Source organism: Brachyhypopomus gauderio, chromosome 12 (assembly GCF_052324685.1).
Source record: "Brachyhypopomus gauderio isolate BG-103 chromosome 12, BGAUD_0.2, whole genome shotgun sequence".
NCBI lineage: Eukaryota > Metazoa > Chordata > Actinopteri > Gymnotiformes > Hypopomidae > Brachyhypopomus > Brachyhypopomus gauderio.
Window position 1 is genome coordinate 23,254,049 of NC_135222.1, and position 27,821 is coordinate 23,281,869.

The 27,821-nt window shown below is 45.4% G+C and overlaps 3 protein-coding genes across 7 annotated transcripts in view; 1 reads left to right on the forward strand and 2 right to left on the reverse strand.

Annotated features, from left to right (window-relative positions):
- herc1 (HECT and RLD domain containing E3 ubiquitin protein ligase family member 1) overlaps window positions 1-15,367 on the forward strand; it is a 52,056-nt gene extending 36,689 nt beyond the window's left edge. For all 5 annotated transcript variants that reach the window (XM_077023899.1, XM_077023901.1, XM_077023902.1 and 2 more), the window contains exons 51-77: window positions 143-270; window positions 427-563; window positions 1,038-1,238; window positions 1,643-1,773; window positions 1,898-2,109; window positions 2,216-2,336; window positions 2,496-2,639; window positions 2,757-2,858; window positions 2,946-3,119; window positions 3,331-3,660; window positions 3,953-4,018; window positions 4,122-4,247; window positions 4,655-4,793; window positions 5,075-5,256; window positions 6,469-6,624; window positions 6,715-6,837; window positions 6,972-7,074; window positions 7,171-7,340; window positions 7,496-7,634; window positions 7,829-7,998; window positions 8,164-8,333; window positions 8,493-8,658; window positions 9,270-9,346; window positions 9,440-9,692; window positions 13,971-14,123; window positions 14,344-14,649; window positions 14,737-15,367. In XM_077023899.1, the coding sequence (XP_076880014.1) occupies window positions 143-270; window positions 427-563; window positions 1,038-1,238; window positions 1,643-1,773; window positions 1,898-2,109; window positions 2,216-2,336; window positions 2,496-2,639; window positions 2,757-2,858; window positions 2,946-3,119; window positions 3,331-3,660; window positions 3,953-4,018; window positions 4,122-4,247; window positions 4,655-4,793; window positions 5,075-5,256; window positions 6,469-6,624; window positions 6,715-6,837; window positions 6,972-7,074; window positions 7,171-7,340; window positions 7,496-7,634; window positions 7,829-7,998; window positions 8,164-8,333; window positions 8,493-8,658; window positions 9,270-9,346; window positions 9,440-9,692; window positions 13,971-14,123; window positions 14,344-14,649; window positions 14,737-14,922 (4,365 nt within the window). In that variant the 3' untranslated portion in view covers window positions 14,923-15,367. The remainder of the gene's footprint in view (window positions 1-142; window positions 271-426; window positions 564-1,037; window positions 1,239-1,642; window positions 1,774-1,897; window positions 2,110-2,215; window positions 2,337-2,495; window positions 2,640-2,756; window positions 2,859-2,945; window positions 3,120-3,330; window positions 3,661-3,952; window positions 4,019-4,121; window positions 4,248-4,654; window positions 4,794-5,074; window positions 5,257-6,468; window positions 6,625-6,714; window positions 6,838-6,971; window positions 7,075-7,170; window positions 7,341-7,495; window positions 7,635-7,828; window positions 7,999-8,163; window positions 8,334-8,492; window positions 8,659-9,269; window positions 9,347-9,439; window positions 9,693-13,970; window positions 14,124-14,343; window positions 14,650-14,736) is intronic.
- A 1,303-nt stretch (window positions 15,368-16,670) lies between these two features.
- Window positions 16,671-20,724, reverse strand: aph1b (aph-1B gamma-secretase subunit). Its single transcript, XM_077023909.1, has 6 exons — window positions 20,419-20,724; window positions 19,703-19,873; window positions 19,438-19,511; window positions 19,213-19,335; window positions 18,262-18,389; window positions 16,671-18,070 (listed from the first exon to the last, which is right to left on the reverse strand). Exons 1-6 carry the CDS (start codon window positions 20,529-20,531, stop codon window positions 17,903-17,905), a joined length of 777 nt encoding a protein of 258 aa, XP_076880024.1. The 5' UTR covers window positions 20,532-20,724; the 3' UTR covers window positions 16,671-17,902.
- Window positions 20,725-21,582: 858 nt separating this feature from the next.
- slc38a8b (solute carrier family 38 member 8b) lies at window positions 21,583-27,369 on the reverse strand. The gene is made up of 10 exons (XM_077023914.1): window positions 26,881-27,369; window positions 25,789-25,987; window positions 24,976-25,126; window positions 24,751-24,855; window positions 23,406-23,463; window positions 23,033-23,147; window positions 22,728-22,875; window positions 22,419-22,618; window positions 22,264-22,315; window positions 21,583-22,025 (listed from the first exon to the last, which is right to left on the reverse strand). Exons 1-10 carry the CDS (start codon window positions 27,076-27,078, stop codon window positions 21,923-21,925), a joined length of 1,329 nt encoding a protein of 442 aa, XP_076880029.1. The 5' UTR covers window positions 27,079-27,369; the 3' UTR covers window positions 21,583-21,922.
- Window positions 27,370-27,821: the final 452 nt, after the last annotated feature.

Consider the following 27,821-nt stretch of genomic DNA (forward strand, 5'->3'; position numbering starts at 1 on the left):
CCATGTTGCTTGCAGTTACTATAGAGGTCGACACTGACAGGAGCATTTGCTGTGCGGATGATTTGATCTTTGAGTTGGAGAGCTGTTTGTGATTGGTGAGAGGCATGCTGGGTAATGTGCCAACTTCTCCGCTGTTGCCCAGGTGATCTGCTGTGCCTGGTGCAGTAAGAGGGGTCTGTTGGCCACCAGCGGTAACGACGGCACCGTCCGCATCTGGAGCGTCAGCAAGAACCAGTACAGCCTGCAGCAGACCGTCATCTTCAGCAGAGTGTGAGTCTTCATCACCATCCTCATCCTCACTCCTGCAGAGTGTGTGCGAGGGGTGTGTGTGTGAGGGGGTCTGTGTGATGGCTGCGTGGTCGTGTGTTCTCAGAGACGGCCCAACGGAGGAGTGTGTGTGATGGTTGTGCCGTTGTGTGTTCTCAGAGACGGCCCCCCGGAGGAGTGTGTGTGTGGTGTGCCACCCCCCGGTGACCTCAGCTTGGCTCCTGTCGCTTGGAGTGTGAGTGCGAAGTTCTTGTCTGCAGCCGTGGAGAAAGTTGTCAACATCTGGCAGGTCAACGGTGAGTCATCGTTTCACAACCCGCCAACTCTGATTCCACAAAACTGAGCTTTGAGTTTCCACACAGGAGGACATTGAGTTAGTATTGTATGATAGTATTGTATGATAGTATTGTATGTTTTCTCTACATATTTAACAAAGTTGACTATGTAACCTCTTGTTTTTGAGAATTAAAATAGAATTATTTAGACTTAAAAAGACATCACATTCAGATTGGCTTCACTGCTCAACTAAAGATGTGACATCACACACCATTTAAATTTGGTGATGAGTCTCCAAAAAAGAAACAATTCCATTATTGAAAAATATACTGTCAAGTTGATATTTGATATGTCTATTTATCTGTTTACCTGATTAACCCTTTGTGATGACCCATTCATGACCCAGCTTCATAACCCACTCAGCTCACGAACGTGATAAGGGCGAGTGAACTTTGAGCTTTGTGTGTGTGTGTGTGTGTGTGTGTGTGTGTTAGGTGGTAAGGGTTTGTTGGACGTGCAGCCTCACTGGGTGTCCTCATTGGCCTGGCCGGAGAATGAGGCGGGGTCTCTGTGGTCCGGGGAGCCTCGGGAGCTGCTATTGGTCGGCCGCATGGACGGAACGCTGGGCCTGATTGAAGTTGTGGATGCGTGCAGCCTGCACACAACAGAACTGCAGCACTGCTACAGGAAGGAGGGTGTGGCCTCATACACTACTGACACAGACTGGGTTCAAAGAGGAGGAGTCCTTTGTTAAAACACATTATCCCACAGTATATTATAGTATACAGTATATATAAGTAATCAGTATTTTTCTAGCATAGACAAGCTAAATGGCTATTTAGCATGTGAGTGAGAGAGTATAGTGTTTGTGTGCGTGTGTGTGTGTGTGTAGGGAAGGGTGTAGTTAGTGTGTGTGTGTAGGGAAGGGTGTAGTTAGTGTGTAGGGAGGGTATAGTGAGTGTGTGTGGCTAAAGAGACTATACTGAGCAAACTTATTTTTGATGTAAACCAATTTTGTGTGTTTCTGCTGGTGCTGCCCCCTGCTGGTTTACCTGATACATGCATCTACAGAGAAATAAAACATTGGTTTTTTTTTTAGTGGCCGTGATGCATATTGCATGGTACAGTGAGGACCGCCCCTTCGCTGTAGGCTATACAGATGGAAAAATTCTCATCGGCTCTAAAGAACCCCTGGAAAATGGATCAGTGGTGGTCATCGATGCCCATAAGGTTCGAGATGTCTTGTTTCTTTGTCTCACGTCATACATATACACGTCATACACACACACGTCATACACACACACAGGGGTAAGCATGTTGAACGTGATGGTCTTCCCCTTACTTCTGTGTGCAGGAGAGTATCAGTTCACTCCGTTGGGCTCCAGGTGGGCAGATTCTGTTGAGCTGTGCAAAGGAGGAGACTGTGCACCTGTGGGCAGGGTCAGGGGCGGGGCTTGGACGGAGCTGGGCGTGTCTTCAGAGCATCACACACCCTGCTGTGGTGAATGCTGTGGCCTGGTGCTCACTGCCAGGGCAAGGAGCCAAAGCACTGAACATGCTGGCCACGTATGTATAACACACTCACACACACACACGCACGCGCACACACACACACACACTCAATATGCTGAGTACCTTTCTGCATTCACATACATATGATGTTTGTGGTCAGTTGTTGTCAGAGTGGCCTGGTGTCTGTGTGGACAGTACCTCAGGACCCCACAGCCTTCTCCCAGGTCAGAACAGTCAGTCCAGAGGCATGGTGGGAAATGGAGTCCAGGTCTAAAACTAGAGTAAGGGCACTTATAAAGTCTCTTAATAGTTCACTCATACTGAACTCATACTCTTAATAGTTAATTCATAATAAATGTTGCTGTTTTATGTCAGAGCTATGTGTGTGTGTGTTCGTTCGTGTGTGTTCATGTGCTCATTGTCATTTGTCTGATCTCCAGCTGCCCCCCCGATGGAGTGAGGCTGTGTGTGTGTTTCAGCTGAGAGGTCACATGACCCCAGTGCGGACACTGGCGTTCAGTCCAGATGGTCTGGCGCTGGTATCTGGGGCCGTGGGAGGACTCGTGAATGTCTGGTCCCTTCGAGTGAGTTACACACACACACACACACACTCAGGATGTAGTATGTCTTGTATAATGTATGCGGATGTACAAGTGTGTGTGTGTGTGTGTGTGTGTGTGTGTGTGTGCGCGCTCTCTCAGGATGGCTCAGTACTACAGACTATAGTTGCTGGTTCTGGTGCTGTTCAGCACACTGTGTGGATTCCTGATGTGGGCGTGGCCATCTGCTCCAACCGCTCCAAGGTTTCACATGCAATAAGCCTTTTCATGTCGAACGGTTACGTTACATGTACATCGTTAATTAACCGTGAATTCAACCGTTTTCTTCAGGACGTTCTGGTAGTCAACTGCTCAACGGAATTCATGGCAGCCAATCATGTACTAGCAACCTGCCGCTCTGCTCTAAAGAAGCAGGGTGTTGTGGGATTGAACATGGCACCCTGCATGAGGGCGTTCTTAGAGAGACTTCCCATCATGCTTCAGGAGCAGTTTGACTATGAGAAGGTACACACCTCCTTAGTGTCTGAAACGGGGACCTCACTCGTTTGTAAATGAATTATAACAAATATGTCTTTATTATTGAAGTGTCACTGTTCTCTGTAGTATTTAAATACACGTGTTTGTGTGTGTGACATTGTGTGTTCATGTGTGTGCATGCATGTGTTCCCCTGTGTGTGTGTATGTTCCCCTGTGTGTGTGTGTGTGTTCTTTGTAGCCCCATGTGGTGTGTGGTGAGCAGCTAGTCCACAGCCCCTACATGCAGTGTCTGGCCTCTCTGGCTGTGGGGCTGCAGCTGGACACCCTGCTGTGTGGGCCGGTCCTCCCCCCCCACCTGTCCCACTGCCCCGCCCTGCCTGGCTCCTCCTCCTCTTCCTCCTCCCCCCCCTCTTCACATGCCTGGGGTAGCAGCGAGTGGGCGTGGCTACATAGCTTCTCCACCACGGTGAAGACGGCTGAGGCGCTCGCCCGCGGGCACACCTTCCCAGAATCCTTCAGTGTTCCCGATCTGGAGCCTGTGGCCAAGGACAAGATGGCTGTGTTAATGGTGAGAAACTCGGAGAAACTCACTTTAACACAGCAGGAGTGGAGACCTGGGGGAGTGAGACCTGGGAGAGTGTGAGACCTGGGAGAGTGTGAGACCTGGGAGAGTGTGAGACCTGGGAGAGTGTGAGACCTGGGAGAGTGTGAGACCTGGGAGAGTGTGAGACCTGGGAGAGTGTGAGACCTGGGAGAGTGTGAGGCCTGGGAGGGAGTGAGACCTGGGGGAGTGTGAGACCTGGGGGAGTGTGAGACCTGGGGGAGTGTGTGATGTATTCTGTATTTCACTCTGATGGCAGGACAACAGTAAATGGGTTCCGAGAATGGACGAGCAGATAATGTCATGGGCCACGTCCAGACCGGAGGTGAGGAGAGAGTTGGTTAACGGCCCGCCACACCGCACTGGGATAACACACCATAACAAATAAAGGGAATGATGTAATGTACGTGTACGTGTGTGTAACACAGGACTGGCACCTGGGGGGGAAGTGTGAGGTGTATGTGTGGGGGGCAGGGAGACACGGCCAACTCGCTGAAGCAGGCCGCAACATTCTAGTGCCCACATCTGCTGCCTCCTTCTCTCAGGCTCAACAGGTACACACACACACACACACACACGCACCTTATACACACAGGTAGGTACACATGCATCTTGTTCACACACATGCAGTCATTCACATGCCTTCACACATGCATTCAAACACACACATACACAAATATGCATTTATCACAGCACTGTGGCAGATAAATGCAGGGAAAGTCTGAATTATAATCTGTGTGTGCGTGTGTGTGTGTGCGTGTGTGTGTTTGTGTGCGTGCGTGTGTGTGCGTGCACGTGTGCGTGCACGTGTGTGTGCGTGTGTGTGTGTGTGCGTGCGTGTGTGCGTGCGTGCGTGCGTGTGCGTGCGCGTGTGTGTGTGTGTGTGCGTGTGTGTACGTGTGTGTGTACGTGTGTACGTGTGTGTGTGTGTACGTGTACGTGTGTGTGTGTGTGTTTACAGGTTGTGTGTGGGCAGAACTGCACATTTGTGGTGCAGGCCAATGGGACGGTGTGTGCGTGTGGGGAGGGGAGCTACGGCCGCCTGGGTCAGGGCAACTCTGACGATCTGCACGTGCTCACGGTCATCTCAGCACTGCAGGGTAACACGTGCTCACACACACACACACACACATACACACACACGCAGATATGAATACACACCAACATACACGCACATACATACAGAGACATGAATACACACACACACATTTATGTAATCAAGTCGCTTACTTGACACATACATAATACAAATAAGGGAAACAAAACCAGAAGCATTTAGTTTGACATTTTACAAAGAGTGTGTGTGTATGTGTGCGTGTGCGCGCGTGTGTGTGTGTGTGTGTGTGTGCGTGCGTGCGGGGGTGTGTGTGTGCGCGTGCAGGCTTCGTGGTGACCCAGTTAGTGACGTCGTGTGGTTCTGATGGCCACTCCATGGCCCTGACGGAGAGTGGGGAGGTGTTCAGCTGGGGAGATGGAGATTACGGCAAACTGGGACATGGAAACAGTGACCGACAGCGCCGACCACGACAGATAGAGGCCCTACAGGGAGAGGAGGTGGTTCAGGTCAGTACACACACACACACACAACACACATCTACACACACATCTACACACACATCAGACAGATAGAGGCCCTACAGGGAGAGGAGGTGGTTCAGGTCAGTACACACACACACACACACACACATCTACACACACATCTACACACACATCAGACAGATAGAGGCCCTGCAGGGAGAGGAGGTGGTTCAGGTCAGTACACACACACACACATCTACACACACACACACCAACATCTACACACACCTACACACACACATCTACACACACCACCACCACCACCACCATTACAGTCAATCAATCAATCAATCAAATTTTATTTATATAGCGCTTTTTACAACAGTTGTTGTCACAAAGCAGCTTTACAAGTGCCGAGTCCTAGCCCCCAGTGAGCAAGCCAAGGGCGACAGTGACACGGAAAAACTCCCTAGTTTATTGGATGAGGAAGAAACCTTGAGAGGAACCAAGACTCAGGGGGGGAACTCATCCTCCTCTCATCAACAACAATTTAGACATAAAGAAATAAAGAAAAGGAAAAGATGTAGTAATGTCCATCATGGTGTAGGCTCATCCGGTCAGGCAGTAGGTGGCTGGCACTGGATGGATCGTTCGTCTCTCCTCATCTCATTTTTCCTCGTGCAGGCGGGCAGCCATGTGGAAAAAATAAAACTGGTAAAATTAGCTCTGTATGAGGACATATACAGGACAGATTAAATTAAACACATTTCTGGAGTGTGGCAGCAACTCAGGCATTAAGTTAAACTATTACAGCCTAGCTAAAAATGCAGAATAATGCTGTTACCTTATTAATTTGTGGAACTAATAAAAGACCAGCACCCTGTGATCTTAGTTGACGTGGGGGTTCATAGTAGCAAATAAGTTCCTGGAGGTATTCAGGAGCAAGCCCGTGCAGTGCTTTAAAGTTAATAATAGAATTTTTAAATTACGGAATTAAAATACGGAATTTAACTGGGAGCCGATGCAGGGCTGATAGGACTGGTCTAATATGCTGAAATTTACAGCCAAATCAGTAAAACAACTCGTCATGCAAAATAACCGTCGTATCATAGTCAGTGTGAAATTAATCAAGCTCAGGTATCTGTACATCATCGTGTGTGTGTTTGTGTGTGTGTGTGTGTGTGTGTGTGTGTGTGTGTGTGTGTGTGTGTGTGTGTGTGTGTGTGTGTGTGTGTGTGTGTGTGTGTGCCCATGCAGATGTCGTGTGGGTTTAAGCACTCTGCGGTGGTCACGGCTGATGGGAAGTTGTTCTCCTTTGGGAATGGAGACTACGGCAGACTGGGTCTGGGTAACACCTCCAACAAGAAACTCCCCGAGAGAGTCACAGCACTCGAGGGTCACCAGGTGGCACAGGTAACATTCAGGCTCCTAACACACTCACACACACTTGCTTCTCACACCCCCATCCTCATGAGTGAACATCGTGTGTATGTTCACATGTAGGTGGCCTGTGGGCTGAATCATACCTTAGCGGTGTCTGCTGATGGAATGACCGTGTGGGCGTTTGGAGATGGGGATTATGGGAAACTGGGTTTGGGAAACTCCACCGCTAAATCCTCACCACAGGTGCACCTGTCCCCCTTAATACACCTACCTGTAACTGTACAACACACACACGTACAGTCCCGGGTAATCCTCTGCAGTGACACACACAACAGCATCACTGAAGTGTGTGTGTGTGTGTGTGTGTGTGTGTGTAGAAGGTTGATGTCCTGTGTGGAATGGGCATTAAGAAGGTGGCTTGTGGCACCCAGTTTTCTGTGGCTTTAACCAACGATGGAAATGTTTACACTTTTGGGCAAGGTACAAACTCCTGATCTTTCTCCTGATGGGACGGGGCTTGTGGGTTGAACAGTAAACAAACCGTTTAGAAATAACGTGTTGTGTGCTGTGTCATAGATCGTCTGATTGGTCTGCCTGAAGGGCGGGCGCGTAATCACAACCGTCCGCAGCAGGTCCCCGCCCTGGTGGGCGTGGCCATTGAGGATGTGGCGGTGGGGGCGGAGCATACTCTTGCGCTCTCGTCCAGCGGAGACGTCTATGCTTGGGGAAGCAATTCAGAAGGCCAGGTGAGGACACACCCCAACAGGGCACACGTAACGGCTTAGAATTGGCACGTTACAGTGACTGTGTGCATGTGTGTCTGTGCACTTGTGTGTGTGTGTGTGTGTGTGTGTGTGTGTGTGTGTGTGTGTGTGTGTGTGTGTGTGTGTATGTGTTCTAGCTGGGCCTGGGCCACACCAACCACGTCAGGGAGCCCACTCTCATCAGTTCTCTGCAAGGCAAGAATATCCAGCAGATCTCAGCAGGACGCTGTCATAGTGCTGCATGGACAGCCCTGCCCGTCCCTCCCAGAGCACCAGGTACACCCCCACACACACACACACACACACACGTACGTATGCCTTTATAAAATAAAAAAATACAGTGCTGCTTGAAATGCGCGCATGCGTGTGTCTGCGTGCATGTGTGCGTGTGTGTCTGCGCTTGTGTGTGTGTGTGTGTGTGTGTGTGTGTGTGTGTGTGTGTGCGTGTGCGTTTGTCTGTGTGTGTTCAGGGTCGTCGGTGCCTCTCCAGCTGGGCTTGCCCGTGTGTGTCCCGCCACAGTACAGCGCGCTGCGGGACTGCAGTATGGAGGTGCTGAGGGCCAGACTCCGCCTCCTCTACCACTTCTCCGACCTGATGTACTCCTCCTGGAGACTCCTCAACCTTAGCCTTAGCAGCCAGGTACACACACACACACACACACACTGTGCCAAACGGGTCCACCCACACGCTGGACTGTACCATCTTCCAGCCGTCGGGTCCTCGCTGGACTGGCGTCTGTTTACCCCTGATCACATACAGTGGGTACAGTGTTATTTGACAGTTATGTTTACATCTGTGTTGCAGAACTGCACATCTCATTATAATCTGGGAACGTGGGGTATAGTTCAGGGGCAGTTGCGCCCCCTTCTGGCCCCACGTGTTTATACGCTCCCAATGGTACGGTCCATTGGCAAAACCATGGTACAGGGAAAGAACTATGGCCCTCAGATCACCGTCAAAAGGATCTCCACTCGGTCAGTAACACACCTGAGCCTCTGAAACACTCACAGGAAGGAATACTGTGAAGAGAGTGTCCTCTGGAAATGAGATTTGTTTTTTCTTTTCCCCCCCTCTCTCTCTCTCTCTCTCTCTCTCTCTCTCTCTCTCCCTCTCTCTCTCTCTCCATGCTCCAGAGGGAGGAAGTGTAAGCCCATTTTCGTGCAGATCGCACGACAGGTAGTGAAGCTGAACGCGTCTGACCTGCGTCTGCCCTCGCGTGCCTGGAAGGTGAAGCTGGTGGGGGAGGGGGCGGATGACGCGGGCGGCGTGTTTGATGACACCATCACAGAGATGTGTCAGGTGCACCACAATACGCAGCCATCCTGGAAAAGCACTTACACACCAACCAAACAGCACTCTGATACAGTGTGTACCAAACTTACACACCAACCAACCAAACAGCACTCTGATACAGTGTGTACCAAACTTACACACCAACCAATTAAACAGCACTCTGATACAGTGTGTACCAAACTTACACACCAACCAATCAAACAGCACTCTGATACAGTGTGTACCAAACTTACACACCAACCAATCAAACAGCACTCTGATACAGTGTGTACCAAACTTGCACACCAACCAAACAGCACTCTGATACAGTGTGTACCAAACTTACACACCAACCAAACAGCACTCTGATACAGTGTGTGCCAAACTTACACACCAACCAACCAAACAGCACTCTGATACAGTGTGTACCAAACTTACACACCAACCAAACAAACAGCACTCTGATACAGTGTGTGCCAAACTTACACACCAACCAAACAGCACTCTGATACAGTGTGTACCAAACTTACACACCAACCAAACAAACAGCACTCTGATACAGTGTGTGCCAAACTTACACACCAACCAATCAAACAGCACTCTGATGCAGTGTGTACTTTTGATTTGTGTGAGTACAGGAGCTCGAGACGGGAGTGGTGGACCTGCTCATCCCATCTCCCAATTCCACAGCCGAGGTGGGCTACAACCGAGACCGGTACGAGAACCAGCCCACACCATCACTTATTTTAACCTGTTCAGCTAGTCTCCATTCTCCATGTGTGTGTATACTGTGTGTGTGTGTGTCCAGGTTCCTGCTGAACCCCTCCGCCTACACGGAGGAGCACCTGCTGCAGTTCAAGTTCCTGGGCATCCTGATGGGCGTGGCCATCCGCACCAAGAAGCCGCTGGACCTGCACCTGGCGCCGCTGGTGTGGAAGCAGCTGTGCTGTGTCCCGCTGACGCTGGAGGACCTGGAGGAGGTGGACCTGCTGTACGTGCAGACGCTCAACAGCATCCTGCACCTGGGGGACAGCGGTATCACCGAGCACAACTTCCATGAGGTATTTTCAATATACAATTCTTTAAAATATGATTTTAGAATCAATAAAAGATTTTTTTGAAAAGGAGATAATGGTATTTAATAGGGATGCACCAAAATGAAAATTCTTAGCCGAAACCGAAAATTAGGAAACCAAGGCCGAAAGCCGAAAACCGAAACACCGAAATAGCCTACATTATGCCAATTATTAGTAACATTGGATTTATGGCTAACCTCACTAAAATCAAGGCATTGCTATTCAAAGAATAAATCAACTACAAAATTTCATTTGAAAATATTTATTTAGCACTGACATTACAGTAATGCATATTATAAAATAAAATTAGTGGTGGGCCGATAACGACGATAACGCTGACAACGGCCGACCACTAATTAAATTTAACTCGCTTGCAGACCGTTTTTATCTGAGAGGATAAATATATGTATTTTATACGAGTTAAATTTAATTATAACCGACTGACCTGAAAGATAAATATAAATTCTCTCATAAAAACGTGACGTGAGTTGCAACAACATTAAACAGCTCAGGTAAACACGCTTCTGAGAAATGTCGTCTGCTCGGCAAAACATAACGGGGCTCAATGTGCTCTATTAGCCTACGAAATCCCTACGACAGAGAACAGCTGATCGTCTAAGGCAGCGAGTTCCATAATTTTTGGTGTAATGTCCTTTGCCTTGGCGCCATCACTGGAAAACTTTTTTGCTAGCTTTATCCAAATAAGCGCGTGCAGGTGGCGATTTTTGCTTGCGTCATCACAGTACATTGTTTCGGCCGTGTTGTTTCGGTGATGAAAGTATTTCGGCCGAAAACCGAAAATGCAAATTTAAGCCATTTCGGCCGAAAATTTTCGGTGGCCGAATTTTCGGTGCATCCCTAGTATTTAATATAGTATTTGTATTGTATATTAAAATCTTGAATATTAACTATTCAAGACTATTTAATGATTACAGTGTTCCCATTCTAAAATGGAAAATTCCCAGACTTTTCCCTGACAAAACAATAAGAATTTCGATAACCAATACTGAATTTAGAAACATTTCTTCAACACAGAAAACCAATATTAAAATGAAATGAAAATCTACAATTTTGGTGATATTTGAAATATACATTGTAAGAACCCTGAATAGATAAAAAAATATGTGCCATATTTTGTCAATTGTGATTTTCCACCGCAAACACACACACACACACTCTAGTGATTACTAGGGGGCTGTGGATCACACGTGTCCAGAGCGGTGGGCAGCCCTAGCCCGGGGAGCAGTTGGGGTTAGGTGCCTTGCTCAAGGGCACCTCAGTCATGGCCTCAGGTCTGGGAATCGAACCCATGACCCTCCGGTCATAAGACCAGTTCCCTACCACCAGGCCATGACTGCCCAGTCATTTATTGAGATCGCACTCTCAATAAAAATGGATTTTAAAAAATAAAGTGCTTTATTTATACCTATAGGGCTACATGATATAGCTGCCCCAAAAATAGCATCTAAACAATTAATTCTTCAGAATACCACATATCATCAAAAAAAACTGTGCTTGCACAGTACCACAAATCAATTTGCAACTCAATCTTAGTTCATCTGAAACATAATAATGGCTACTAAAAAACTTCAAAAAAACAGTTAGCTAGCTAACTAGCCAGATATCTTGAAGATCTAGCTACAACATAACCAAGATAAGTACTTTGTGGCAATACATGTGCAAACACCGTGCAAGTAAACCTAACAGCATAAAATAATGGGAAAATAGTACGATAATTAAAAACTCACCATCACTCAACTCAACTCAACTTTATTTATATAGCACTTTACAAAACAGCATCAGCCGAACCAAAGTGCTTTACAGAGTGTGCAATTAGTTAAAAAACAAGAAGAGCAAAATACAATAAAAACACAGACCACTATAAATATTCTAATACATACTATTTAAAACAACACCTCATAAGATACCCAAGTCTCATGTGGAGTTAAAAGCCAAGGAATAAAAATGTGTTTTAAGACGAGTTTTAAAAACAGTGAGAGATGGGGCCTGTCTAACATGGATAGGTAGGTCGTTCCACAGTTTAGGTGCAGCAGTTGAAAAGGCTCGATCCCCTCTGAGCTTGCGCTTTGCCCTCGGCACCTTCAGGAGCAACTGATCAGCTGACCTGAGGCACCGAGTGGGAGCGTGTGGATGTAGAAGCTCAGAGAGGTACGGTGGGGCAAGACCATTTAATGCCTTAAAAACAAATAAAAGAATCTTAAAATGAATTCTAAAATGCACGGGCAGCCAGTGGAGGGAGGCCAGAACAGGAGTTATGTGCTCCCTCTTACACACTCCAGTCAGCAGTCTGGCAGCAGCATTCTGTACCAACTGGTGTCGCTTGAGGGAGGACTGGCTAACTCCAAAATAAAGTGCATTACAGTAATCCAGCCGTGATGTAATAAATGCATGGATTACTGTTTCAAAGTGCTCACGTGGGAGGATATTCTTCACCTTAGCCAGCTGCCTCAGTTGGAAAAAGCTGGACTTCACTACTGCACCGATTTGCCTATCCAATTTAAAATCACTGTCCATTTTAAAACCCAGATTACAAATGGTTGACTTCTTATATGATGACAAGGGGCCCAGGTCAACAGGGGGGACTTCACAGGGACCACTAACATGTCAGAGGCCTACAGACCAGCCGTGTCATTTAAAAGGCCCAAATGTGACAAATGCAGACTAGGCCCAAGTCAAAAGGTTTCATTTTTGCCAAATAATAAAAATAAAAATGTTATTTTCTAGCTACGTATTCTATTCTAGCTTAGTTGGAACAAACAGGTTTTGGCTGGACGGCCACACTGTTAATGCTAATTAGCAAGGTATTGACATTATAGATTTTAAATCAAATCAAATCGAATATATTTGTATAGCGCTTGGGATTTACACTTGGCATCTCTAAGATACCTATTTAGCCACTTTCTAAACATCTAGCTAGCTTGCTAGAGAGATATGCATTTTTTAAATACTTTTTACGCTTTTTATGCTTCTCTAAGATACAAATTTAGCTGCTTTCTAAACATCTAGCTAGCTAGTTAGCTTGCTATAAAGATATGCATTTAATACTTTTTAAGGTTTTCATGCTTCTCTAAGATATCTATTTAGCTGCTTTTTAAATATCTATAGCTAGCTAGCTTGCTTGGTATAAAGATATGCATTTTTTATACTTTTTACGCTTAGTTTAGCTTCTCCAAGATATCTATTTAGCTCTTTTTGAAATACCTAGCTAGGTAGATATAAAGATATATTTTAAAAATATATTTACTGCTTAGTTTAGCTACTCTAAGATATCTATTTAGCTGCTTCAAAATATCTAGCTAGCTATAAAGATATATCTGATCAGAATCAGCTTTATTTCCCCATGTATGTTTGCATAGACATGGAATTTGGTTCCGGTTGTTGGTGTCTCTCTAGTACTATGGAATGATTTGTATCATTTAACATTTTTACAAAAAACAAAAACAATATCTGAAAAAAATATATAACATATATATAATATGGTGATCAGCTGTGCTGTCCTGGAGATCCTGAAATTTCAGTGCTGCTAGTTTAAAAGGCCCAAACGTGATGGATGTAGATCAAGTCCATAGTGAGATTGAGTACACAGAGTTTCAGGCTCCTAAGTCAAAAAGTCAGCGTGTGTTTACCCATTAATTTTTGGTCAAGGTTTTAGATTGGAAAAACATCTGTAAATTTAATAAACAATTTAAAATGTTTAAGATTTCTTTAAATAAAAATTTTGTTCCAATGTTTTTAGAAATGAAAAAGTAATAGTTTAATTTTATTTAGAATATATTCCAAAGATGTAATAATATTTTCGATCAGTAGGGACAGTATAGAGTGAACAAAAAATGTACACTTCCGGAACACTAAACCTTATAAGGACTGCCGTACTCTGTGTGACCACTAGGGCATAGCTAGTTATACACACACACACAGATTTTCTCGAGAAAGTGGTCCCCCAGAGGACTTCCTTAAAATTGCATGGGAAAGTTTCAGATACTGTTTTGTAGCAATTAGTAGGGCTCTTTCCGTGGGGACCTAAATTTTTGTCCCCACGGTGACACAGGTCCCCATGGGTCTGTGTGCATTCAGGTTAAAGTCCTCACCAGGATAGAAGAACAAGCGCGCACACACACACACACACACACCCCTCGACGTGTCCATACACACACACACACACACACCCTGACGTGTCCATACACACACACATACATACACATGTGTGTGTACTGTGCAGTAATCACATTGCTCCTTTTATAGATGATTCCTCTGGACTCATTTGTGGGCCAGAGTGCTGATGGGAAGATGGTCCCCATTATTCCAGGAGGGAGCAGTATACCTCTGACCTTCTCCAACAGGAAGGAGTATGTGGAATGTGCCATTGAGTACCGCCTGCACGAAATAGATCGCCAGGTTGGTATAAACACGTGTGTGTGTGTGTGTGAGAGAGAGAGAGAGAGTTTGGTCATAAGGTTGATGTGCATCACCGTATAAAAAAAACTAAATGTGTAAACATTTAAAATCAATCTAAAAACTGTTTGTGCGCGTGTGTCTGCACGTGTCTGTGTGTGCGCATGTCTCTCCGTGTGTATGTGTGTGCGTGTGTGTGCGCGTCTCCCTCCGTGTGTGGCAGGTGTGTGCGGTGCGGGAGGGGATGTCGTGGATCGTGCCCGTCCCTCTGCTCTCTCTGCTGACAGCTCGTCAGTTGGAGCAGATGGTGTGCGGGCTGCCTGAGATCAGCGTGGAGGTGCTGAAGAAGGTGGTGCGCTACCGGGAGGTGGAGGAGCAGCAGCAGCTGGTGCAGTGGTTCTGGCAGACGCTGGAGGAGTTCTCCAACGACGAGCGTATGCTCTTCATGCGCTTCGTCTCCGGCCGCTCGCGCCTCCCTGCCAACACGGCTGACATCTCCCAGCGCTTCCAGATCATGAAGGTGGATCGGGTAAGCCCCAGCTGTGTGTGTGTCTGTGTGTGGGGTGTGTGTGTGTGGGTGTTAGTTACTCACTCAGCTCTCACTCTCCTCCCACAGCCGTACGACAGTCTTCCCACCTCACAGACGTGTTTCTTCCAGCTGCGTCTCCCTCCGTACTCCAGCCAGGCCGTCATGGCCGAGCGGCTGAGATACGCCATCAATAACTGTCGCTCTATCGACATGGACAACTACATGCTGTCCCGCAATGTGGACAACACAGAGGGCTCGGACACGGACTACTAAAGCCCTGCATGCACAGAGACGGACTCCCATAATCCACCCCTCCCCCGGCCCTGTTGAAGACTTGGTGCAGGCGTCAGTTTTTAAACATTTGATGTTGTCATAGAAACACATACACACATAATGGACTCTGTGAGTTTTGTGCTCACCTCTTCTCAGTCATGTGAGGTTCAGGTGTGCCAGATGCTGAGCTAGAGGTAGATTTTCTAGATTCTCTTTCTCACTCTTGTATTCTCTCTCGTTTTTCTTGGCTCTGCATGAACACGTTTAATTTGGAGATCAAAATGGAAAATACAATGATCTACTGAGAGAGGAAACTGGTGTACATTGTGTATAATGTTCCATTAGAAAAGGGTTTTACTGAAGTATCCATATTTATTTTGTTTTAATTTTTGAATTGCCTTTGCCCCCAGTTTCATAACAGAGACAAATAAATGCTTCAATCTCAGACTTCAATCTTTTCTCATAATTTCTGATTATCAAAGCCACAGAGGTGACGCCATGTCCAACCCCAGCGTGAAGGACCAGCTGGAGGTGGAGATGTGTCATATATATATATACACATCAGGGTATATACTGTCATTTACATTACAATTAAAACGTTTTCCTTAGGTCCCACAATTCCAATTCAAGATTAACTAGGCTTGAGCTGCAGACAATGGTGTGTTCGAGGTATTAACTGAGCTGTGTAAATAGTGAAGACTGCAGACATTGTTAAACCTCAAACATTCCACATCTCAATCCTTTGCTAGCAATGTGATTCATTTTGAAAGGTCAAAAAGTAGAAATAAATTTTTAACATCACAATTAAGTTTGTGAAAAATACACCAGTTGGTCCTTCTCACATGGGAATTGAATTCATTTATTGAATGGTTTCATTTCTATTTTGTTTTGTCGTCCTTGGTAAATATAAATCGCACGTTATGCACATTTCCAAAATTTTGGCTAAGACGCTTCGCTATGGTTATCCTAAGAAACATTAATGCTGTAGGCTACTGTGATATTTACAACCTGTGTGTTACTGGTACCTCTCAGTCGGATTATCTGCAGGTACGGTCTCCATTTCTAATGTTGAGCTGATGAGAGATTTAGATTAACAACAAAGTTAACACTACCATGTCCTTTAATCTCCATAATCTCCTAAATGACTTCATAAATTCAGTCTGTATGGTGTCTTGATCAAATCAGCATCTGTAGTTTGGTACTTTTTGACTCGTCGCAGTGCCTTTTTTCACCACTGCAACATCTCGGTCTTCTAACGCTGGTCTCAGTTTCCTCAGGTTCAGGTGTTTGTAACTATGGAACACTTCTCAATCTGTCCATCTCTGCTCTTCACTTTCCTCTTTCAAATCACAAACATTCCTCATCTCAGCATTTTTAACACCTTCTTTTGTGGATAAATGAATGTGTTGGATGCGTGTTTCATCTGCATTATAACGTGGCCTTGAGTTTGAGAAGGTCGCTCTGGCTGAGATCAGCTATGTATTGGCTGAGTCCTCAGCAGTGTTTGGAGATGAGAAATTTTCTTCCTCGAGCCTCAGGCAAATTCCCACTGTTGCTAATAGGAGCTGAACTTCCATAGAGGCCTGATGGACGTAGTGCTACTGGTAAAGTCATGTGTTCAGCAAGGTCTCCCTACTCTGCAGTGGACTTGTGTGGGTTAGGGATAGTTCACCCCTCCCTGAAGACATTCTTGCACCTAATTTCTTTAGAATGATTGTATGCCTTTGTAAATTATAGACAATATAGTACAGATGCAGTAGATATTTGAAAAACACAAATATTTATTTAATTTTTTTCCTGTTAATGTTTTTTTTTTCCATTTGTGCTTTTTCTTTAACCTACCACTCGGAAAACAAAAACATTTTAAGGACTCAAGGCTCCCTGCACGCACGCACGCACGCACGCACACACACACACACACACACACTCTGGGTGCTTTACTGTATTACAGAACTGCAGCAGGACCGTTTACCAGTAGGTCTAGTCAAAGGAAAGGTTTAGAACTGGTCACAGAACTGTATAAGTCCTCAGTTCGTCAGTGGTTTTCCAGGTCCCAACGATAGCCGAGACTGTTTGCCGCAACAACACAAAGTAAAAACTACTGCATCTATAAACAGGGAAACATGAACTCAACTATGACTGCATGAGCATGGACAGACTTACATTTACGTATAGATATATTTTCATCTAAATCTAGTTTAATAAAGAATTTTCATACACTTTTCAACCAAGGACACCTTGCAGAAAAATCTTAAGTACGAATGATATCAGAAAGATCGGGCAGATCATCCTACAAGACCAACTTCATTCAGAACTTTTGGCGGTGAAAGCAAGAGGCTTTAAAAAGCAAAATCAAGCTGAACTTTCTCTTGGTCATTTGAAAACAGGTTTTGCCTGTTCTGCTCTAGTAACCAAACTGGTTTACAACATCTTATCTGATCGGTGTTCTGGGTAGGTTAAAATAAAAAAAAACTATTACCAGTGTTAAAGAACACAAACATTAAATTATTACGGGAAAGACCATATCAGATCAGCGGATGTCATCGGTCATATAACTGAAACGGGAAGAACTGTTTCAGAAAAGCGAACAGCAGTGATTAAGGGTGACGTTCAAGAAGGACGTGAACAACCGTCACTACTGCACCCTCAAAACGAAGGAACGTGACCAGACGAGCAGGACTGAGACAAAAACCCTTCAGACTAAAGTGGCTCGGTAGGGCACGGACGGTCATACAGACGAGCTGTTCTACACATGCTCACAAAATCCTTCTCTCTCTCTCTCACACACACACAGAAGTATTGGGACAGAAAGGGGTCAGAAAGCACAAAGAAACCCCCGCTGTTCAGGAACAGTTACATCCAGACCACCTAGAGCTCCAGGATTATAGCTAACAGGATCCAGGTGTAATAGCTAAGAACCCGGCAGGCTGAGCACCCACTCCTGTCTTTGGAAAGATAGTCCTGCTTTGTATTTGATGTGTTATCTAGGTCTGTGATTGGCCAACAGGAAGTCTTTGTCTTTGCAGGTGAGACAAAGTCTGAGGTTCCTCAGAGATCCACCAGCACATGAGAATGCCCAGCCAGCCATCACACACACAATGATGTATGTGGGGATCAGACTGCCTTCATACTGCGGGTTCACAAACGTCTGAAACATACAAACGACAAACAAGGTCAACACTTAAAGGTCCATTAACATCCCAATCAGGTGAAAGCTAAATCACAACCAAAAATTATTAAAATTTGTCACATTCTGTAGCTGTAACACAATAACTAATATCAGACACAGAAAGTGTCAAGCAGTCAGAGTTACAAAAATAAGAGTAGTGTGTGTCTTACCAGACAGGACACCAGCAGGTGAGTGAGGACCACTGCACCAACACCCCACCACTTCTGACGCTCACACGCCTCAAAGAACACCACCCCCCAGAACATGTGCAGCAGGATGATGGCCAAGGTCATGAAAGCTAGGGGGGGACAAACAACTGTTTAAAACCCGAGGAGTGGATGAGTGTAAACACCTACACGTGTAAACAAGGTGTGGATGAAAACACCTACACGTGTAAACAAGGAGTGGATGAGTGAAAACGCCTACGCGTGTAAACACCTACACGTGTAAACAAGGAGTGGATGAGTGAAAACACCTATACATGTAAACACCTACACGTGTAAACAAGGAGTGGATGAGTGTAAACACCTACACGTGTAAACAAGGAGTGGATGAGTGAAAACACCTATACATGTAAACACCTACACGTGTAAACAAGGAGTGGATGAGTGTAAACACCTACACGTGTAAACAAGGAGTGGATGAGTGTAAACACCTACACATGTAAACAAGGAGTGGATGAGTGAAAACATCTACATGTGTAAACAAGGAGTGGATGAGTGAAAACACCTACACGTGTAAACACCTACACGTGTAAACAAGGAGTGGATGAGTGAAAACACCTACACGTGTAAACAAGGAGTGGATGAGTGAAAACACCTATACGTGTAAACACCTACACGTGTAAACAAGGAGTGGATGAGTGTAAACACCTACACTTGTAAACAAGGAGTGGATGAGTGAAAACACCTATACATGTAAACACCTACACGTGTAAACAAGGAGTGGATGAGTGTAAACACCTACACGTGTAAACAAGGAGTGGATGAGTGTAAACACCTACACGTGTAAACAAGGAGTGGATGAGTGAAAAACACCTACACGTGTAAACAAGGAGTGGATGAGTTTAAACACCTACACATGTAAACACCTACACGTGTAAACAAACACAACGCACTCACCTGAGGAGATGAAGTAGTGTTGAGAGTCACCATGGATACCAACAGTGCCAGGACCTCCAGAGTCAGAGAGGATGTTGACTACAGAAAACGCTCCACTCATGAAGCCAAAACCCAGGCCAGAGACTGGAGAACACAGGTTACATTACTCACCAATACTCATCAAAACACTGTAGGACGCAATAACCAAAAGCACGTGTAAACAGACATGCAGTCGTTATATCACACCGTAGGCTAGCTGGCGAATGGAAATGGGCATGGTGTCCTCCTGGCTAAGAGCCAACAGACCTTCATTAGCCTTCCTGAGAAACAGAGCAGGTCATATTAGTCAAACACAGAGAAGACGCTTAATACAATAATAATGGGCACATTTAATCCACTTATGATGTCGTGTCACTACAGATATAAACCAATGAATATACAGTTTTTGTATATATATGTTTGCTGCAGTATATATGTTTGCTGCAGTTGCTGTGAAGGTGTTCACGCTTACTTTAGTAGTCTGTAGTAGGCAAATCTAAAGACCTCCTGAAGCAGCACAGACAGCACCACCCCGAATATGAGAAGAGCTTTCTGCTGGGCGGCACTGTCTCTGTTGCTCATCTGCACAGTGATGAACCACACCAGCGAGGACAGCAGCAGAGACACCAGCCAGAAGAACGCCCTGCAAACACACCGCCGTCAGCGCCACTCTGCCCTGGCAAGAGTCAAATTACAAACCCAGCATTGTGTACAGATCATAGAACATCCTGGAGAACTAAGAGTTCTGTGGTTTTAGATTGTTAAAAAGCCTTACTCTTCTTCGAAATATATCAGTCACAGTCAGAAGGGAGAAACAGTTTTAGACGTTTGTAAAGAACTAGAAATGTGTCAGAAAAGTGACTGATGTAAGTAAGCTCGTTCACTGCAAAGCTGTGAGTACAATGAGGAACCACAGTAGTTAATTTCTCTTATTCCATATTATTAATTTACTAAGAGATTGTGCAAGATATTTAAAAGTATTTAAAACAATTAGTCATATATGGCTAAATATAAACAATAACATGTTAGGATTTAGTTAGTTTAGCCAGTTATGTCTCAGAATAACTTTCTGATGACACGTGATGACCTCCTGACTACTGGATGATGTTGGAGGAGCGAGCATAGCGGTGTGACCGAACCAGGACCGAACACGCGGCCGCGGTCCAGGCCCGTTTGCTCCGTCCGTACCCGGCGATGAGGAAGATGACGCGGAGCGGGTCCCGGGCCACCGTGAGCACGAACAGCGCCGCCGCGGGGCCGAACGCCACGAACGTGCAGCCGAACAGCACCGCCGCCGTCATGACGAACCGAGCCGCGACCTGCTGCGGGTCCTCGGGCAAACGGGGCTGACGAAGGAGACTAATTACTGTCTACAGAGTCCATAGGTCGGGGGGTTCGACGGATAATACCGGGAGACCGGAGCGGAACCGCGGCGCGTCCTCGGAACAGACGTAACGCTACCCGAGCGGTTCAGACGGGTTACTTCCTGTTCCTGGTCACGTGAACGAGCGGACGCGCACGACTCTGCAGTCGGGGGGGGAGGAGCCGAGAGGTCACGTGATCAGTCTTTTTTTTTTTTATGAAAATGTTCAAAACGTACTATTACGGTATTATTATTTCTACTAGTATTTATAAGTGTATTGTATTGTTGTTGTCGCTCTATCACACGATCGTCTGTATGTAGTCACTGCAATAAGTCCGACAGCTGCCATAAATTCAGAGTCCTGGGTTTCTACTGTTGGGCTTACGTAGTACCTTGAATAAGGAAACTGACCACAGGGCCTTTCCACGTATCCCCCCCACACTATAATAACTGTCAACTTTAACGAATCAGACACACCCTCGGTATTTAAGGATAGACTGGCAACATTTGTTTAGAGAGGCACTTTATTAAATACATCCCCGGTGAGGTAAAGGTGTAGAGCTGGGAGTTCATAGACCTTGAGAGTTGTGGTAAACTGGGTTCTTATTTCACTTCCAGAGAGCCTTATGTTTGTTACCTTCTGGTTCCTTTCAGCTGTGATGCAGTCTCAAACTGTCTAGACATCAGTTTTCCAGATTACGACTAGCCATCAGTTTTCCAGATTACTACTAGATTACAACATTTGACAGTGTCTTTTGTATACATGAAAATCATTATAACTCTATTTTATGTGTTATATGTGTGATTTGCTTTACATTTTCCATAATACAAAAACAAAAAATAGGGATATTACTTTTTGAACAAATATTTATTAACTATACCCATAATCTATTACATAATAAATAATTACATACATTAACAAGAGGGACATTTGGTAAAAACTTCAGTTTTAGTTCTTTGACTCATAAAAAAAAAGTATAATTCTCAAAATCACTAACCAGATTGTAAGTATTTGTATTCTTAGGATTAAAAAATACATTGTTATAATGGTATAAAATATACATTTCAATATTTATTACATCCCATCAAGAAGATCTCCGGGCACTTAGTTAAAACATTTGGATAAAACCTCATCCTCTCAGTATACTTTATACTGTCTCAGTATACCCAATAAACTGCATCTTTCCAAACTACATAAATTACAGATACATTTCTGTTGGGAATTCAGTGAAACATGATATTTACTTCTGTGTACTGCTGTACAAGAATCTGATCATTAAAGTGATTAATAATAATCACCCAATGCTCCTGTATTGATGAGGAAGATCGTCAGGATTTATGTGTGAGCTCCATGACTGCGATGGTGGTGCTCTGGCCAAAGATGAAGACTCCGACAACAACAGTCACCACTCCCCATCCAATCAGGAGCAGCCTAAAGAATTTAGAGAAAAGGAGTGTGTGTGTGTGTGTATGTGTGTGTATGTGTGTGTGTGTGTGTGTGTGTGTGTGTGTGTATGTGTGTGTGTGTGTGTGGGTGTTCAAGTGTGCAGTTAACAAAAAGACAGAATCAGAGTGAGAAAGGAGGATAATACGATAGTCAGAAAGAATACACAAATTAAGTGGTGCTGTACCAAAATGAGTTCGATTCATAAAGTAAATAAATCACTCACTTTTTTTTGTGGTCGACTGGTTCCGTCTGCATGGCAAATATGAGACACAGTCCTGAAAGATAATGGGTCAGCTTTATTCCAGACTTTTACACCTTATTCTCATGTGTCTATGGGATTGCGTAGACATGTGTGTGTATTGTGCATAAATGTCCCACCAGGAAATATGAAGATGAAGAAAGCACTGACACCCCCAATCACGCTGATGACATCACTCATGTCTGGCACATAAATGGCCACCACCAGAGTCACAGTAATCCACAGGGTGGTCAGAAACCACCGACAGCGACTCTCAAACATTTCCGTAATCATGGCACGCTTCTCTCGGTAACCAAGCATTAGTGTCATAATTACAGACCTAGAGAACAAAACAGAACCTTTAATAGTGGTGCATGTCTAAATCATAATTTTTTATGATATACTACATAAAGGTGGATTGCATATGTAACAATTTATGGTCTATTCACCTGCCCAGAAGAAGTATTATGGGATAGATAGTGATGATTGAGATCCCAAACAGCAGCCTCGCAATGATCATGACCACATCATTTCCAGGATATGACATCAGAATATCTGAAGCCACTTCCCGGCCAAATGTAAGAAAGCCAAACACTCCTACAGCCAAAGAGAAGTCCATGTTACTTCAGTGAAAGAGGAAAAAGAACATTCAGAGCAGACGCCCTCTATGAACGGATGACCTCTATGAACGGATGACCTCTATGACCGGATGACCTCTACTAGCGGACGCTCTCTATGAGTGGACACAGCCTACCAGTCAGCGTGTAGATAACCAGACAGAAGATCATGGAGACCCCAGAGATGAAGGTCCAGTGGAGGATGCTTTTATTCTCCATGCTGCTGTAAATGGCAATGCAGGCTTCATGGCACTAACACACACACGCGCACGCACACACATGTATTGATCAGCATGAAGGGTAGCAGCACACAGAGGAATGCATTTACACACACACACACACACACACACACACACACACACCCTCTCACACACACACACACACACACACCCTCTCGCGCACACACACACACACACACGCACGCACCCTCTCTCTCTCTCTCTCACACACACACACACACACACACAGCCAGCATTTGGGCACAGTCAGAGGGGTGAAGTGCATGTTCACCTGGAAGCCAAAACAAATGGTGGGGACCACGCTGAAGACGGACACCCAGGAGTGGAGCCTGAACCAAACACAAACAACTTCCTATTCTTATTTATTACTTTTTTAATGTAACCATCTTTAAATCATAGCCGTTGAAAGCATATATGCTGTCCTTCACCATGGTAGCGTGTATTCTCCCTATATTTCTAAAGACAGATAGGTGTGGTTCACATCAGGTCTAAAACTGTATGGAGCATCAATTTTTACACTTTACACATATTTTGGACTATATGATGTTATTTGTGTGTTTTCATGTATTTGAATTTGAAAACTGTTGTCTATAACGCATACTAGATATCTGATACACTTTCACACACACCACCACAGACCACATATGTGTGCGCGCACACACACACACCCCACCCATATACATACACACACACACACACACACCCATATACACATGCACCCATAAACCACATACATACACCCCTACACCCTCAGAACATCCCCTTCCACACACACGTGCACACATACCATACATGCTCAAACACCACACAGGCAAAACACACACGTGCACACACACACACACACACACACACACACACACGCGTGCACACACACACACACACACACGCGTGCACACACACACACACACACGCGCGTGCACACACACACACACACACACACACACACACACACGCGTGCACACACACACACACACACACACACACACACACACACACACGCGCGTGCACACACACACACACACACACACACACACACGCGTGCACACACACACACACACACACACACACACACACACACGCGTGCACACACACACACACACACACACACACACACACACACGCGTGCACACACACACACACACACACACACACACACACACACACACACACACGCGCGTGCACACACACACACACACACACACACACGCGTGCACGCACACACACACACACACACACACACACACACACACACACGCGTGCACACACACACACACACACACACACACACGCGTGCACACACACACACACACACGCGCGTGCACACACACACACACACACACACACACACACACACACACGCGTGCACACACACACACACACACACACACACACACACACGCGCGTGCACACACACACACACACACACACACACACACACACACGCGTGCACACACACACACACACACACACACACACACACACGCGTGCACACACACACACACACACACACACACACACGCGTGCACACACACACACACACACACACACACACACACACACACACACACACACACACACACACACACACACACACACACACACACACACATGCTTACCCGTCAGTGTGTTCTGGACGTAGGGAGACTGCATGCTCCTCTTTCATGTAATACTTCACTGTAATGGCCACACACAGGAAGCTGGCAGCCAGCGTACCCAGAACACTGGGTACAGACACACAACACACAGCAGACACACAACAGACACACAACACATTCATTATGGTGGGGAGAGTAAAGACAGGGCGGTTCAGCCGTAGCGGCTACAGTTCTCACGACACCTGCCTGGTGTACTTCTGGATGCCGATCTCCTTAGGGACCGAGAGTGGGAGGATGATGATAAGGCACATGAGGAAGAGGACAAAGCTCTGGTCTGTATACCAATGATAAGGCATCTCTCTACGTCCTGTCACTGTTTCATACAATGACAGACACACTGAAACACAAGTACAGTTGTTTGTTAAAAGTTTGTTCAATCATGTCAAAACACATACAGTACAGTGTTTCATAATGAAACTATACAAACATAAAACGATAATGCTGCACACACACTCTTCTTGCAAAACAGACTTAAGGCACACACTGACTAACACCCTCTCTCTCACTCACTCACTCACTCACACACACACACACACACACACACACACACACACACACACACACACACACACACACACACACACTCAAATGTAGATGTGTCAATTCCAGGTTCAGAAAGTAAAAGGATTTTGGATTTTGCTCAGGCTTCCTGGATTGTGTTGATTCCACTAATTTTACATGGATTGCACTAATTAGAAAATCTAGCAAGCTTGAGCAAAATCCTGGTGAAGACTTTAACTTTCTGAACCTGGAATTGACACCTCTGCTCAAATGTACATACACACACTCTTCTTGCAAAACAGACTGGCAAAAGGCACACACTGACTCCCACCCTCTCTCACACTCACTCACACACACACACCCACACACACACACACACACACACACACACACACATACACACACACACACATACACACACACACACACACACACACTCACACTCACACACACACACACACATACACACACACACTCACACACACACACTCTACTCACACTTATCCAGCTGATCCTGCACCACCACGAGGAATGCCACAGAGATCATGAAGAGGTTGAAGACAAAGCAAATCTGGCAGAGATGTCCGACCCTGCGTCCACACACACCCCTCACCACTTCATGGTAGGAATTCTGTCGACTGATAGATGAGGCGTATCCCAGAATCACCAAACCACTCACCAGAAATATCAGAGACACCTGAGAGAGAGAACATTCTCAGTTCTTTCTCAATTCTACACATGGCCACTTTCTGTGTGAGGGCATTACTCTAAGTGTGGGTGTTACTCTAGGTGTGGGTGTTACTCTGGCTGAGGGTGTTTCTGGAGCCGTGCTGACCCTGAATCAGTGATGCAGCAATCCGACACGGATTCTGACTCTCCCACTGAGAATAGCACCACACCACATCTACAGTTTATACTGAGATCATGCCAACAAATATGTAAATGTAAATATCTAAATGTGCTGTATTTTGTTAATTGTGATTTTTACACCGCAATCAAAATTTGTCCTCTGCTTTTAACCCATCTGTGCAGTTAGAACACACACACACACACACACACACACTAGTGATTACTAGGGGGCTGTGGATCACACGTGTCCAGAGCGGTGGGCAGCCCTAGCCCGGCACCGGGGAGCAGTTGGGGTTAGGTGCCTTGCTCAAGGGCACCTCAGTCATGGCCTCAGGTCTGGGAATCGAACCCACGACCCTCCAGTCACAAGACCAGTTCCCTACCACTGGACCATGACTGCCTATAGAGCAAGACACAGGTGTAAACACGCGCACGCAGAAATGGAGTACCTTAAAACCGCTTTTGTCATTATGCGCATACTGTGAGATACCACATCAAATTAACACCCTAATGAGAAAGTTTTACACTGCAAACACATACAGCCCAACACAGAAACACCACACTACCCAGAACAGCAGAACACTGCAGACTTAAAAGACATAATAATTAACATTTGTTAAATAAACTTTACTGCATCATGAATACGCTCAATCTAAAATGATCTGAATCTCACATTTAATATACAGAGGTATTCTTTTAGTTACAAAACTATCTGACCTACACGCAAACCCTGTAACGTACCAGTTCCACAGATATGGCTCTGTTCACGCCGCCCGCTTTGCCAAAAGCCCAAGGGAAGTTGAGCAGTCCCGCGCCGAGCGCTGATTTGAGCATGATGAAAACGGCCCCGAACGAACCCAAACGTGGCGCTTCAGAACCGCGCGCAGGTTTGTACAATAAACTGATGCTGCGAATGCTCTCTCGCGCTAGTTCCTCCATGGTGCCTCGCGCTCAGATGCCCAGACGCACGCTGGTCAGATGCACTATGTCTACTGCTGCCTAACCAGAGGTGATGTTAGAGTGCGCGCAGGCAGTGTTGGCCATCAACCAGCTCTTCATTATGTCTCCTGAGTTCGGCGAATTTTCAGTGAAGACACTTTAAAATGTCGCACCTACGTGAAAAATCTATTAAAGGTTTGTTAGTTTTTGCGTAACAGGCCAGTGCGCCAGGAGTGGTTTAAGATATAGGACGAAGCCTTTATAACATCCTAACGTGTGTTTACGCGTACGTGTGCGGTACCGCTCAGTGGCGTCTGCACTCTCCTCTTCGGCTTGGGTAAGCAGATCCACTCGTGACCCGAGAGGGTCTTAGTTTAAAAATGCATTTTTTCTGTTTACCTTTAAATGACATTTTGACATGCCCTTGTCAAGATGAATCTCACCATCCAGTAAGGAGTGACCGCAATATCCACCTTAACCTTTAGTAAGTCTAAATGGCATCGAAAGAACTCACCCCTCACGTATACGTGGTTAATTATATATAAGACGTTTACTGACCCGTATATGCATCCCATATCCACACCTATATATATATATATATATATATATATATATATATATATATATATATATATATATATATATATATATATATATATAATGTGTGTGTGTATGTGTGTGTGTTTGTGTATGTGTTATATGTATAACTATGTATATGTATTATATGTATAATTCAGTGGCTA